The 16,267-nt window shown below is 42.6% G+C and overlaps 1 protein-coding gene and 1 long non-coding RNA gene across 3 annotated transcripts; one reads left to right on the top strand and one right to left on the bottom strand.

The window, feature by feature from the left end:
- The first annotated feature begins 1,334 nt into the window (after positions 1-1,334).
- LOC112077906 (integrin beta-like protein E) lies at positions 1,335-12,662 on the top strand. The gene is made up of 10 exons (XM_024144311.2): positions 1,335-1,523; positions 1,897-2,034; positions 5,555-5,696; positions 6,433-6,607; positions 8,295-8,436; positions 9,345-9,491; positions 10,118-10,170; positions 10,541-10,678; positions 10,766-10,848; positions 10,964-12,662. The coding sequence occupies exons 1-10, from the start codon at positions 1,480-1,482 to the stop codon at positions 11,042-11,044; spliced, it is 1,143 nt and encodes a 380-aa protein (XP_024000079.1). The 5' UTR covers positions 1,335-1,479; the 3' UTR covers positions 11,045-12,662.
- LOC139026537 (uncharacterized) lies at positions 12,559-15,909 on the bottom strand. 2 transcript variants are annotated; one of them, XR_011478364.1, is made up of 3 exons: positions 15,765-15,909; positions 13,995-15,158; positions 12,559-13,956 (listed from the first exon to the last, which is right to left on the bottom strand). It is a non-coding gene; the product is annotated as an uncharacterized lncRNA (long non-coding RNA). The 2 variants fall into 2 exon arrangements; XR_011478363.1 differs by having other exon boundaries at positions 12,559-15,158.
- Positions 15,910-16,267: the final 358 nt, after the last annotated feature.

The following is a 16,267-nucleotide window of genomic DNA, read 5'->3' as shown; positions in this document are numbered from 1 at the left end:
GTAACCCATACAAATGAATGGAAGGGTGAAGGTAACCCATACAAATGAATGGAAGTATGAAGGTAACCCATACAAATGAATGGAAGGATGAAGGTAACCCATACAAATTAATGGAAGTATGAAGGTAACCCATACAAATGAATGGAGGTATGGAGGTAACCCATACAAATTAATGGAAGTGTGAAGGTAACCCATACAAATGAATGGAAGTATGAAGGTAACCCATACAAATGAATGGAGGTATGGAGGGTAACCCATACAAATGAATGGAAGTGTGAAGGTAACCCATACAAATTAATGGAAGTATGAAGGTAACCCATACAAATTAATGGAAGTATGAAGGTAACCCATAACAATTAATGGAAGTATGAAGGTAACCCATACAAATGTTCATACTTCCATTCATTTGTATGGGTTACCTTCATCCTTCCATTCATTTGTATGGGTTACCTCCATACTTCCATTCATTTGTATGGGTTACCTCCATACTTCCATTCATTTGTATGGGTTACCTTCAGACGAGACCCGTGACACTTGTGGGGGTCGTAGAGCAAAACGGAGAACACCACCTAAATTAGTTTATAGCCCAAATGGTTGTTTTCATGAGAAGATCTATTTTCGGGATGTCTCCTGGTCTGAGAAACACCCCTGTAGCTCGGCCGCCTTCCCACCGCAGATGCAGAATTGGTGGATGCGGTGGATTGAGATACAGCCCGTGCAAAAAAAATACAGATATGTCTAGTTTAAACAGACGGATTTTGATGAGGGATTATTTTATTATGTTACTTATTATGTGTCAATAGACCTTAAGGATTAATAAGAAAAATTTAGTAAATCACCAGGGGTTTTGCTACTATATTCTTTCATCCAGACAACGGTCAAATCGCTGAAAAGATTCATAAAAATGTAATATATGCGTCATAATACGGACCCCCCATCCATTAATTAAAGCTGGAATCCTTAACGTCTGCTTTGCGATATTTAAATTACTGCAAACAACAAACACCGTTTTTTCCCCCCCCTTGGACAGCATTGTGTAATTTATTGACGATCCCTAACTAGGCCCCGGGGGTCGTCAATCCGAAGTCAAAACAATTTTACCATGGGTTGTACATCAGACGGCTGAAGCTAATTGTCGAAACAACTTGGCAAACTCTTCCCACCTGCAGACACACAAAAGAGACACCACCGAAAACCAACTCACGTTTTTAATTCAGTCATGGCATTTATTAACGAATCAAATCTAAAAATGAGGCCAAATCAGGAAGTGCAGTCGCTCTTGACATTTGTATAAAGTGGTGGTCTTAATTAAGTGGAGTTTCGTTGCAGGTGGACCTTCGTTATAAGACCGGATTTCACAGCTGCACCGATACTGATACCTGGCTTTGTGTCAGTGAGGACTGTGGGACTCGGACTAGTCTAGCGGTTCAGACAGTGGACCAGGAGATATCCGGAGACTGGTGTCAGACAGAGGGACGCATGACCCGACACGTCTCCAATAACACACACACTTTTGACCTTCGGTGAGTGATGGTTTGATCTGCGTTATATGCGATGTCATCAATTCATTAGGATTAAATGTTTTTATAAGATACTTAAGATGCTGTATCTTCCATCCATTACTAATATGTTTATGTACCTGATCTGTAGTTACAATGTACAGCTAGGTTATTGCATCCTGGTAACCAAAGTAGTTACAGGGGCCAATGGGCAACATACATATTGTCCCATTTCTGGGCAAACAGTATAAAAAGGGAAGACAAAAAACACATTGATGAATACACACAGTACTGTACATGATGGACGACTTACCACATACAGTAACAACGAGAGTGTTAAGGAGTGTTCAAGGTGTTCGCTAACTATCCTTCTTCTCTGTCTCTTACATCATTACAGTATGGATGGGGGTAACTGGATATCTACCACTAATAACGTTGTTCGTTGGAGGCTGTTGACTCATGTGGATCTTGGGGTCAGGTCTGACACAGGGAAAGTCAACCGATCTCCACAGACTACCGTCATACCTCTGATGCGGTAAATACTCGTATATACAATCAGGAGTACATAACCATGAGGTAAATACTACTATATACAATCAGGACTACAATAACCATGAGGTAAATACTACTATATACAATCAGGATACATAACCATGAGGTAAATACTACTATTACATACAGGACTAATCATAACCATGAGGTAAATACTACTATATACAATCAGGACTACATAACCATGAGGTAAATACTACTATGTACAATCAGGACTACATAACCATGAGGTAAATACTACTATATACAATCAGGACTACATAACCATGAGGTAAATACTATTATGTACATACAGGACTACATAACCATGAGGTAAATACTACTATTATATCAGGACTACATACATGAGGTAAATATACTATGTACAATCAGACTACATAACGTGAGATAAATATACTATATACAATCAGGACTACATAACCATGAGGTAAATACTATTATGTACATACAGGACGACATAACCATGAGGTAAATACTACTATGTACAATCAGGACTACATAACCATGAGGTAATACTATATGTACATACAGGACTACATAACCATGAGGTAAAATACTACTATATACAATTATGACTACATACCATGAGGTAAATCTACTATATACAATTATGACTACATAACCATGAGGAAATACTATTATGTACAATCAGGACTACATAACCATGAGGTAAATACTACTATATACAATCAGGACTACATAAACCATGAGGTAAATACTATTATGTACAATCAGGAATACATAACCATGAGGTAAATACTACTATATACAATCAGGACTACATAACCATGAGGTAAATACTACTATGTACAATCAGGACTACATAACCATGAGGTAAATACTACTATGTACAATCAGGACTACATAACCATGAGGTAAATACTACTATGTACAATCAGGACTACATAACCATGAGGTAAATACTATTATGTACAATCAGGAATACATAACCAAGAGGTAAATACTACTATGTACAATCAGGACTAACATAACCATGAGGTAAATACTACTATGTACAATCGACTACATAACCATGAGGTAATACTACTATATACAATCAGGACTACATAACCATTTACATTACATTTACATTTAAGTCATTTAGCAGCAGACGCTCTTATCCAGAGCGACTTACAAATTGGTGCATTCACCTTATGTATCCAGTGGAACAACCACTTTACAATAGTGCATCTAACTCTTTTAAGGGGGGGGGGTTAGAAGGATTACTTTATCCTATCCTAGGTATTCCTTAAAGAGGTGGGGTTTCAGGTGTCTCCGGAAGGTGGTGATTGACTCCGCTGACCTGGCGTCGTGGGGAGTTTGTTCCACCATTGGGGTGCCAGAGCAGCGAACAGTTTTGACTGGGCTGAGCGGAACTGTACTTCCTCAGAGGTAGGGAGGCGAGCATGCCAGAGGTGGATGAACGCAGTGCCCTTGTTTGGGTGTAGGGCCTGATCAGAGCCTGAAGGTACGGAGGTGCCGTTCCCCTCACAGCTCCGTAGGCAAGCACCATGGTCTTGTAGCGGATGCGAGCTTCAACTGGAAGCCAGTGGGAGAGCGGAGGAGCGGGGTGACGTGAGAGAACTTGGGAAAGTTGAACACCAGACGGGCTGCGGCGTTCTGGATGAGTTGTAGGGGTTTAATGGCACAGGCAGGGAGCCCAGCCAACAGCGAGTTGCAGTAATCCGACGGGAGATGACAAGTGCCTGGATTAGGCCTGCGCCGCTTCCTACGTGAGGCAGGGTCGTACTCTGCGAATGTTGTAGAGCATGACCCTACAGGAACGGGTCACCGCCTTGATGTTAGTTGAGAACGACAGGGTGTTGTCCAGGATCACGCCAAGGTTCTTAGCACTCTGGGAGGAGGACACAATGGAGTTGTCAACCGTGATGGCGAGATCATGGAACGGGCAGTCCTTCCCCGGGAGGAAGAGCAGCTCCGTCTTGCCGAGGTTCAGCTTGAGGTGGTGATCCGTCATCCACACTGATATGTCTGCCAGACATGCAGAGATGCCGATTCACCACCTGGTTATCAGAGGGGGGAAAGGAGAAGATTAATTGTGTGTCGTCTGCATAGCAATGATAGGAGAGACCATGTGAGGATATGACAGAGCCAAGTGACTTGGTGTATAGCGAGAATAGGAGAGGGCCTAGAACAGAGCCCTGGGGGACACCAGTGGTGAGAGCACGTGGTGCGGAGACAGATTCTCGCCACGCCACCTGGTAGGAGCGACCTGTCAGGTAGGACGCAATCCAAGCGTGGGCCGCGCCGGAGATGCCCAGCTCGGAGAGGGTGGAGAGGAGGATCTGATGGTTCACAGTTCAAAGGCAGCCGATAGGTCTAGAAGGATGAGGCAGAGGAGAGAGAGTTAGCTTTAGCAGTGCGGAGCGCCTCCGTGACACAGAGAAGAGCAGTCTCAGTTGAATGACTAGTCTTGAAACCTGACTGATTTGGATCAAGAAGGTCATTCTGAGAGAGATAGCAGGAGAGCTGGCCAAGGACGGCACGTTCAAGAGTTTTGGAGAGAAAAAGAAAGAAGGGATACTGGTCTGTAGTTGTTGACATCGGAGGGATCGAGTGTAGTTTTTTTTCAGAAGGGGTGCAACTCTCGCTCTCTTGAAGACGGAAGGGACGTAGCCAGCGGTCAGACATGTCAGACACATTACCATGAGGTAAATACTACTATATACAATCAGGAATACATAGCCATTAATACCCCTATAAAATGTCCAACTGTTCTTTACTGGTATTCGTAATGTGAAAACTAGATATACCTATTAGAGATTCATACTTATTTCAGTGTAAAAAAGTGATTTTATAAGTCTGTTGTATTCAGCCAAGTAATAATAAAGTCTATCTCTGTCTCCCCCTCTCTCTCTCTTCTCCCCTCTCTTTCGTCTCTCTCCTCTCCCCCTCTTCTCTATCTGTCTCCCCCCTCTCTCTCCTCTCTCTGTCTCCCCCCTCTCTCTCTGTCTCCCCTCTCTCTCCCTCTCTCTCTCTGTCTCCCACTCTCTCTCTCTCTGTCTCCCTCTCTCTCTATCTCTGTCTCCCCCTCACTCTCTCTCTGTCTCCCCCCTCTCTCGGTCTCCCCCTCTCTCTCCTCTCTTTCCCTCTCCTCTCACACCCCCTTCTCTCTGTCTTCCCCTCTCTCTCTGTCTCTCCCTCTCTCTCCCTTTCTTTCTCTCTCACCTCTCACACCCCTCTTTCTCTGTCTCCCCCTCTCTCTCCTCTCTTTCACTCTCTCCTCTCACCCCCCTCTCTCTGTCTCCCCCTCTCTCTCCCTCTCTTTCACTCTGTCCTCTCACACCCCCCTCTCTCTGTCTCCCCATCTCTCTCTCTTCCTCTATCTCCCCACTCCTCTCCCTCCACCATCTTTCCTCCTCTCTCACACCCCCGCTCTGCCCTCTCACACCCCCTCTACCTCTGTCCCCCCTTCTCTTTCTCTCCCTCCTCCTCTTTCCTCCCCCCGCTCTCTTCTCCCTACCCCCCTCGCTCTCTCACAGTGTCCCAGTCAATTGTCGAAGAGACTTCAACATGTTGTCCTTTGACCCAGATGGGGATGCGGTCAGATGCAGATATGCAGTACCAACGGATGAGTGTGTCACATCTAGTAACCTTGCCGGTGTTAACTTCACTCTGCGATGGGTTAGTATCCAAATGACAGCAAAACAGATGGACTGACAACAAAACAGATGGACAACGATGATGATAGTAATTGAAATGGAATAACCAGTTAAGAGTTATATTTGGTATATTGGGAGTTGACAAGTTATTCTTGATTGTTGCGTGACAATAATGTGACTGCTATAGTTTCCAGGTTGAGCGTTCCACGTTAGCGCGCCAGTGAACACTGCCACCTAGTGGAGAGAAATAGCTATTGAAATAAGACCTGCAGGAAGAGAAGTACAAAGTGTGTTGTTGATCTGTCTGGCTAGCTGTCAGCTGTGCGCTCAGCATGGGGATGTTTCTGTGAACCTCAGTAAAGACCAGGAAAGTTATTTATCTGAAATGGCACCGTATAAAGGGGCAGTATGCAGTTCTAACGATAGCAAAGCCGTGACACCCGCCACTGTTTTGGTAAACAGCTTGAAGGATAGGGTTGGAGAAATGTAGCCACACTTAAAGTCAGAGCTTTGGATGCAAGGACTCCATCATACCAAATGTATAGTTTACATTTATGTTGTTTACAAACAATAGAGTAAAACAATTGTTGGTTCTGATGGGGTACGACAGTTGACCTAAGCCCCTGAGGCATTTATAAGTTATATACTTCAAGAATCAATGGGTTTATATAATCAATTTCAAAGTAAAAAAATAAAACAAAATTTAAATAAATGTATGTAAGAATGGTGTATTGCCCCTTTAATCTTGTCTCCTTTAGGACTGCACCTTGTCGTTCTGGAGCAACACGAATACAACTGGAACATACGCAGTTCAGATGATGATGGAGGACTTCCCTACTCAGTCCATCTCTCTCTCCTATACTAATGGATCTCAATCTAACAGGACCTCTGGCCAAACACTCAGCAAACTGCCTGTTCAGTTTGCAATGACAGGTGAAGAAAGAAAAATGAAAAAAGGCTCCCGTTTACACAGGCAATCCAAATCAGATCTATTGTTTTTTTTTTTAACTAATAGGTGTTTTGACCAATCAGATCAGCTCTGATAAATATCTGACGTGATAAGATCTGATGTGATTGGTCAAAAGACCAAGTCAGTGGGGGGGGGGGGGGGGGAGTAGCCAACCTGTACCATGCAGAGTAGCCAACCTGTACCATAGTGGTGTGGTTCTGGTACTGATTATTATGAAAAACATTGGTAACTAGTCATGTAGCCTGACATGTAGCCGAACATGTAGCCGGGCATGTAGCCTGACATGTAGTCAGCCATGTAGCCTGACATGTAGCCGGACATGTAGTCAGCCATGTAGCCTGACATGTAGCCTAACATGTAGCCTGACATGTAGTCTGACATGTAGTCTGACATGTAGCCGGACATGTAGCCAGTCATGTTAGCCTGACATGTAGCCAGTCATGTAGCCTGACATGTAGCTTGACATGTAGCCTGACATGTAGCCTGACATGTAGTCTGACATGTAGCCTGACATGTAGCCTGACATGTAGTCTGACACGTAGTCTGACACGTAGCCTGACATGTAGTCTGACATGTAGTCTGACATGTAGGCCTGACATGTAGTCTGACATGTAGCCTGTCGTGTAGCCTGACAGTTAGCACGTCGTGTAGTCAGTCGTGTAGCCAGCATGTAGCCAGACATTTAGCCATTCATGTAGCCAGTCATTTAGCCAGTCATGTAGCCTGACATGTAGCCAGTCATGTAGCCTGACATGTAGCCAGTCATGTAGCCTGACATGTAGGCCTGACATGTAGCCAGTCATGTAGCCTGGCATTCAGCCAATCATGTGGCCTGACATGTACCGTCATGTAGCCAGTCATGTAGCCATTATTGTAGCCAGACATGTACCAGTCATGTAGCATGCATGTAGCCAGTCATGTAGCAGTCATGTAGCCATTATTGTAGTCAGACATGTATCTAGTCATGTAGCCTGACTCATATAGCCAGTCATGTAGCCTGACATGTAGCCAGTATGTAGCCTGACATGTAGGCAGTCATGTAGACAGTCATGTATCCAGTCATGTAGCCTGACATGTAGCCAGCCATGTAGGCAGTCATGTAGACAGTCATGTTTCCAGTCAGTAGCCTGACATGTGTAGCCGTCATATAGCCCTGCCATGTAGGCAGTCATGTAAGACAGTCATTGTATCCAGTCCAGTTGTAGCGCTGACATTGTAGCCATTCATATAGCCTGACATGTATCAGTCATATAGCCAGTCATATTCTAGGCCAGTGCATGCATAGCGCAGTCATATGAGCCTGACATGTAGCCAAGTCATAGTAGCCTGACATGTAGCCAGTCATATAGCCTGACATAGTAGCCAGTCATATAGCTTGACATGTAGCCAGTCATATAGCCAGTCATATAGCCTGACATGTAGCCAGTCATATAGCCTGACATGTAGCCAGTCATATAGCCTGACATGTAGCCAGTCATATATCCTGACATGTAGCCAGTCATATAGCTTGACATGTAGCCAGTCATATAGCCTGGGTACCAATCTGTTTAGCCGACATTCCACTCCTTGTACTTCATGTCATTGTGGAATGTTGGTTAAAGAGACTGGTACCATGTGTTGTATCTCAAAACATAATGTGTTGTCTTCCAGTCGATCCCGTGGTGCCGTCCTGTACAGAGGGGGTGTACATACCCATGTTCCTGTCTCCAACGCCAGCCCAGGGAGCACTGCTCTACGCCTCCGCAGACCATCCCCTGGAGATCAGTGTCAGAGCACAGGCTACCCACTCCACGTAAGAGAAAAGAAACGTGAAACACTTCACCCGACATGGGCTATTAGCTATTAGCCCAATAGCCTAAACCACGGCGGTCAAACTCACTTCCTGGAGTGCCAGGTGTGTGTGTCTCCAGGTATTTGCTCCTCCCTTGTACTTGATTGATATATTTAGGTCATTGCTTATTAGGACCTCCCCTCACCAGGTTTTCTACGTCTTAATTGGACACAAATTGAAATGAAATAACAGAAACCAGCTGACACATGACCCTCCGGGAACTGAGTTTGACACCCCTGGACTAATGCATCGTGACAGTCAGCGAAGCACTTTGTAAAACGATTTGTCCCCACTGGGTGGAAAAACTGGCTGTGTATCTAGACCTTAGAGACCATGATGACGTTAGTTTACACTACAGAATACTCAGACATGTGCAAAACGGATMTGTTTCCTGTTTCCTGTTCTGGCATGTACAGTAAATAACTAAATACATTCATATGTGTAATTCATCCGCGTTAATCATTACTTTTTCTACCTACAACGTTCAGTACATTCCACTGGGCGACATTTTCATAGTGCAAAGCGTTTAGTTTTTTTACCATAAACCTTTTATCATATTCTGTCAACGTGATTTATTTCAAAACTTTTCTTTAACAATGTCTGTTACAAAAGAATGGACTATTCGTGTATTGCTCAATTGACCTAACTCTAGTTAAAACATTGGCTCCTTATAACGCACMATGTTGAAGAAAAGTTTCATATTAAATCACACTGACAGATGATAATACGGTTTATGGTCATTTTTTATACTTTGCACATTGTCTTTTGCACTATGAAAATGTGACTCGTCTTTTGCACTATGAAAATGTGACTCGTCTTTTGCACTATGAAAATGTGACTCGTTGTCTTTTCGTATCCCCGTGCTTAAGGGTTTCAGAGCTGTTGATGAGCGGACCTGGCAACATCAGAGAGAACACCACTAGCCCAGGAGAGCACCTTCTAAGATGGACGCCTACTGATGATGAGGAGGGAGGGTACTATCCTGTGTGCTTCATTGCTCAGGGAGTGCTTGGCAGGTCAGTCTGCAGCTAGTTAAACTTAAAACTTAGATCACAACAGAATGTGTTCTCAAAGACATACCTGATTAAATAAAGGCWAAATTAAAAACTATAAAAACTTGAACTTGAAACTTGTTTAACCAGACATTTCTGTAGTCGACTATTAAGACTATTGGATGTGAATACCTTTAGTTGATTTGGTAATATGATTGGAGAGCAGCGACAGCAGACAGTAAGAAGTTATCACTGTCTTGAAACCACTACGTTGGCTTTAACCACTACGTTGGCTTTAACCACTACGTTGGCTTTAACCACTACGTTGGCTTTAACCACGACGTTGGTTTTAACCACGACGTTGGTTTTAACCACGACGTTGGTTTTAACCACTACGTTGGCTTTAACCACGACGTTGGTTTTAACCACTACGTTGGTTTTAACCACGACGTTGGTTTTAACCACTACGTTGGCTTTAACCACTACGTTGGTTTTAACCACTACGTTGGCTTTAACCACTACGTTGGTTTTAACCACTACGTTGGTTTTAACGGTGTGTGGTTTGTTTTATATTGTAACTCTTTATTGAAATGTTGTGTAAACAACGATCTGAACAGCTTCACAGTTGTTCCCACTTCTGTTGATCTCAGTTCCAGGTATCAGTCTGAGCTGCGCTGTGTGATCGTCAGCGTTAACTCAAGTGGTGGGTAAAGTATAAATACAGCATGTTCTCCTGAGATTCTAAGGAAACAACCAATCAATCAATCAAGCAACCAATCAATCAATCAATAAATCAATCAATCAATCAATCAATCAATCAATCATCCAATCAATCAATCAACCAATCAATCAATCAACCAACCAATCAATCAATCATCCAATCAATCAATCACCGAATCAATCAATCAACCAATCAATCAATAAACCAATCAATCAATCATCCAATCAATCAATCACCCAATCAATCAATCAATCAACCAATCAATCAATCATCCAACCAATCAATCAATCAATCATCCAATCAATCAATCAATCAATCAACCAATCTCTGTTTGTGTGTATTTGTGCTACAGCCATCACAACCACACCGATTACAGCTACATTTCCAACTGCCACCCAACCAACTAGTGACTTCACAACATTCAGTACAAACCCAACCACCGATCTCACCACCAACAATGTGGACAATACAACCATGAGTAATGGGCCTAGTAAGTACGATATTAACATTTGTTCAAACATCAAAAAAATGATTTGTGTGTGTGTGTTTATAAACAGCCCATTGTGTGTATCCACAGGATACGTTGTTGGACTGGGGATGAAACTGTCCTCTCTGACATCATTAACAGATGATCACATCAGAGAAACGGTCTTACAGAAGGTCAGTGTCACTCTTTCAGATCAGACAGGTTCATCCTAGTCAACTAGCACCGGGGTTCTCCTCAGCTCTACCTGATAATCACGTCTACCACTGTGTCTGTCTGTTCTGTTTCCAGCTCCGTRAGGAACTGATCAGACGAGGGCTGTCGGGGGACGTCACGCTACGCCTGAGAGCCAGTCAAGAGATCAGCCCCTGAAAGACTTTCTTGCACTCAATTGTCTTTTGTTCGTGGCACTGATTCTGCAGACAGTGGTTCTTTTGAAGAAGAAGGGTTTACTTGACTGTATATGGAGGCTGCTGAGGGGAGGCTCATAATAACGGATGGAATGGAGTGTAAAGGCTGGAATGGAGTGTAAAGGCTGGAATGGAGTGTAAAGGCTGGAATGGAGTGTAAAGGCTGGAATGGAGTGTAAAGGCTGGAATGGAGTGTAAAGGCTGGAATGCAGTGTTAACACATAACTGTGTTTGATACTATTCCCTTTACTCCATTTCGGACATTATTATATGCCGTCCTCCCCTCAACAGCCTCCATTGATGTTACATACATGGTATGGTGTGAGATTTTAGTTCTGGGTTGTCAATATTTTTTTTTTTTACCTACCTTAGTTGAATGTTCTGTCTGTAAGTCGCTCTTGATATCTGTTGATTAGTTATATTAGTTATTAGTTATATTAGTTATTAGTTATATTAGTTATTCGTTATATTAGTTATTAGTTATATGAGTTATTAGTTATATGAGTTATTAGTTATATTGGTTATTAGTTATAATGTGTGTGTGTCTCTATAAGTATTGTTCTTCTCAGTATATATTTTGTTATTGAATATGTTGTGCTGAACAAAAATATAAACGCAACATGTAAAGTGTTGGGCCCATGTTTCCATACTCACAAAATGCTTGTTTCTCACAAATGGGTTTTCTCGCTCAGAAAGGTGGTGTAATTATGAGAGAATTAAGTCAAGGTCGGAACACGACCTTTAACCTTCGTTTATTTGAACTCCGCCCCAAACGAATAGCGACTCTATTCTCATGCTTAAATTCAAGGTCAGAATATGCGGAGAGAGACAAGTGCATCAAAGGGAAATTACATTCCATTTACACGTGCTTAACTCAGGTCAGAAATTCCACCTTACATGATTGCGGGATACTACACTGTGTAGTATAGTATTCTACAGTATACTACAAAATAGTAAATACTATAATATTCTGTAGTATTTATGTGGGTTGTACAGCTGTCTGAGCTGCTGCCTCTGGAACAAACTGTATACCAGTCGGCCCACTGCTATTTAAACAACCCTCTGTAGATGGCGGGTGGCGGGTAACCTAGTGGTTATAGTGTTGGACTAGTAACCAGAATGTTGCAAGATYGAATCCCCGAGCTGACAAGGTAAAAAATCTGTCGTTCTGCCCCTGAACAAGGCAGTTAACCCACTGTTCCTAGGCCGTAATTGACAATAAGAATTTGTTCTTAACTGACTTGCCTAGTAAAATAAAACAGATGTCTCTATCCCACATCACAATAGCAACAAATGGGGATGTATTCTTTGTTTGTTTACATAATGAATTTAATCAAATGTTATTCATCGCATGCTTGGTAAACAACAGGTGTAGACTAACAGTGAAATGCTAATTTACGGGCCCTCCCAACAATGCAATATAAGCATGGTGTCCATAGCGACAATCTTTTGTTTAACAAATGAAAAGACAGATCATCAAATTCTTTGCATGTTTTATTTTTATTTTCTTGATTATTTTTTTCAACTTTCAACTCACACGGTCATATTTTACATCTTTGCAATAAAACATGAATATAATAGTGTTGCTTAGGATTTCATAGATCCAAAAATATTTGACCCTTTTTTTTGGGGGGGGGATACGTAAGTTGAACCTGTTGTTGTAGTATGTGTGTGAATATGTGTGTGTGAGTGTGTGTGTGTGTGTGAGATCGAGACGGCTTAACACACACACTAACAGTACATCTCACGTTTGTCTTTCCTTCTATTCCCTTCTTCCCTCCTTCTTTCCTTCCTTCCCTCCCTCCCCCTCTCCCTCTCTCTCTCTCTCCCTCTCTCTCTCTCTGGGCTCCAGACTCAAGATATTGCTTACAGCTGTGAGGTTGTACAACTTAATTAATTAATCACACGTGATTTCATCGTCTTTAAATACAAACATCGATGCACAAATAATCCCACAGGATAAAAAAAAAAAAAATGGTCAGAAAAAACAAAAACGGTCATGTGACAGGAAATAATCATCACGCTAATAAATAATGATATGTGATTGGTGGGAATACAAAAACAAAATGTTTGACACTGAATCAATTTCTTTGTTTCTTTTTTTTCTTTAAATAATTGACAAATGTGAGTGAAGGTTTCCTTGTTACGTTTTCAATCTCATTCAGTTGATTTTAACTGCCTGTCCGGTCCGTACGTCTGTCCGTTGTTGCCTGAAGCCAAGATTGTATGTACATAGTTGACAAAAACAAATCACCAAATATACAAAGGACATCTTGTGGATATCTGGCAAAACACATCTTCATCCTCATCAACATCATTACCATCATCATCATCATCATCGTCATTATTACACATTATTGTCCATACAGAAAGTCATTCGTAAATGAAAGGTGATTAGGTCTGAGTGGTGACTGAAGGACTGTGATCTCTCCCTGCCTGCCAATCAGAGATCTCTCCCTGCCTGCCAATCAGAGATCTCTCCCTGCCTGCCAATCAGAGACCTCTCCCTGCCTGCCAATCAGAGACAGAGAGTAGGAAACAGAACAGTATTTACAAAAATCATATTCACCCTTCTGGGAGGTGAAAACAAATTCTACAAAAACACAATAAATTAAACAAATAAAATAAACCTAAAGAAATTAAATGAAAACAAAACAAAATAATATAAACATTTTTTAAATATTAACTTACAGAATAAACCCGATGTGGGTTTAAGCCAACAACGCTTTCTTCAATGGGACGTACTGCTTCAGACTGGTTTAATACGGTTTTAAACCAGTTCAATCTAGTCGAGACCAGTTCAATCCAGTTTATACCAGTTTCATCTTTCTGTGGCAGTATGGACTCCATCTCCTATAATTTAACTAAATAAACCTGACTAAATAAACCTAAATAAACCTAACTAAATAAACCTAAATAAACCTGACTAAATAAACCTAACTAAATAAACCTAAATAAACCTGACTAAATAAACCAAAATAAACCTAACAAAATAAACCTAAATAAACCTGACTAAATAAACCTAACTAAATAAACCTAAATAAACCTGACTAAATAGACCTAACTAAATAAACTTAAGTAAACCTGACTAAATAAACCTAAATAAACCTGACTAAATAAACCTAACTAAATAAAGCTAACTAAATAAAGCCAACTAAATAAAGCCAACTAAATAAAGCCAACTAAATAAAGCCAACTAAATAAAGCTAACTAAATAAAGCCAACTAAATAAAGCCGACTAAATAAAGCCGACTAAATAAAGCTAACTAAATAAAGCTAACTAAATAAAGCTGACTAAATAAAGCTAACTAAATAACTAAAACAACAAAACAAAAGGTACTAATGTTATTTAGTCCTGTGAAGCGACAAGCGTTCTGTCCAGTGACATTAAAAGTCCTACAGGTTCCGACCCAGTCAACGTCTAGTAGTAGATTGGATCTTCTTCTTATTTGATCGTAGTTTCTTATTATTAGGATTCCTTCAGGGTGTCGCGTGGCTGTAGTAAAAGGGTTGAAATGGCAGCGCACGTGAGCGCGCACGTACACACAAATGGAAGATGTCTTACAGTAGCTGGGCTCTCTTCCTTTTCAAGTGACATCATCACAGGAAGAAGAGTTCAAAGGGTTTTCTCCTTTTTATTCTCTCTTTCTTCTTGTTGCTTCCTGGTCGTACAGCGTGACCTTTCAACTCGCCTCCTCTCTTCCAATTTCTTCTATTTAAGTCCTCCTCCTTCCCTCTCTCTTTTTCTCCTTCTCTTTTCATCCTCATCATCCTCATCTTCATCCTCCTCCTCATCCTCCTCTTCATCAACATCTTCATCCTCCTCCTCTTCATACCCCTCTCCTCTTCATCATCATCCTCCTCTCCTCCTCTCCATCCTTCATCTCCTCCTCTTCATCCCTCTCCTCTCCTCACCTCTCTCCATCCTCCTCTCCTCCTCTCTCTTCATCCTCCTCTTCCTCCTCTCATCTCATCCTCCTCTCCTCAGTACCTGTTCTGGTGTTCGTAGTGCCAGCGGTTGAAATCGATGTTGAAAAGCTACGATGCTGCCGGACGCCATGCCAGTGATCAGAGTCCTGCAGACAGAGAGGAGATGAGAGAGAGAGAGAGAGAGAGAGAGAGAGAGAGAGAGAGAGAGAGAGAGAGAGACAGAGAGAGAGAGAGAGAGGAGAGACGAGAGAGAGAGAGAGAGAGAGAGAGAGAGAGAGAGAGAGAGAGAGAGAGAGAGAGAGAGAGAGAGAGAGAGATGGAGAAAGAGAGAGAGAGACAGAGACAGAGAGACAGAGATGGAGAAGAGAGAGAGAGAGAGAGAGAGAGAGAGAGAGAGAGAGAGAGAAGAGAGAGAGAGAGAGACAGAGACAGAGAGAGAGAGAGAGAGAGAGAAGAGAGAGAGAGAGAGAAGAGAGAGAGAGAGAGAAGAGAAAGATGAGAGAGAGAGAGAGAGAAGAGAGAGAGGAGAGAGAGAGAGAGAGAGAGAGAGAGAGAGAGCAGAGAAAGAGAACAGAGAGAAAGAGAGAGAGAAGGAGAAAGAGAGAAACATCAGAAAGACCGTTATATACACTGAGCTCCTTCCATGACAGACTGACCAGGTGAATCAGAGGTGAAACCTATGATCTCCTATTTGATGTCACCTGTTAAATCCACACCCTCCCTTCCTCCCACCTCCCACTCCCCCTCCCCACCTCTGGTCGTGAGAGAGGTCCATGGCGCGGATGCCAGCATCACAGCCTGGTAGATGTAGAGCTGTTTGAAGTCACAGGCCTGCCACACTCTACACCCCCGTTGTCTCCTCCTGTCACCAGGTTCTGACCGTCACTACTCAACAGGATCGCCTGGTGAGGGGGGGGGGGGGGGGGTCGGAGGGAGGGGGGTGAGAAGGGGAGGTGGGTGGAGGAGGAGAGAGGGGTGAAGGGGGGAGGAACAGGGAGGAAGAAGACGGAGGGAGAGGGAAATAATGTGGAGAGGGGAGATAAACCAGCAGCAAACATGGCTTAGTCTGTGTGTGTGTGTGTGTGTGTGTGTGTGTGTGTGTGTGTGTGTGTTGTGTGTGTGTGTGTGTGGTGTGTGTGTGCGTGTGTGTGTTGTGTGTGTGTGTGTGTGGTTGTGTGTGCGTGTGTGTATATAATATCTAATAATATAAATATAAACCCCGGTATCTGTGTCGTACCCGTGCGAGTCGTTGACC

The sequence above is a fragment of the Salvelinus sp. IW2-2015 genome, unplaced genomic scaffold (assembly GCF_002910315.2).
Source record: "Salvelinus sp. IW2-2015 unplaced genomic scaffold, ASM291031v2 Un_scaffold5036, whole genome shotgun sequence".
Lineage (NCBI taxonomy): Eukaryota > Metazoa > Chordata > Actinopteri > Salmoniformes > Salmonidae > Salvelinus > Salvelinus sp. IW2-2015.
The sequence above is the reverse complement of the archived record's forward strand: the minus strand, read 5'-3'. Positions and strand labels throughout refer to the sequence as shown.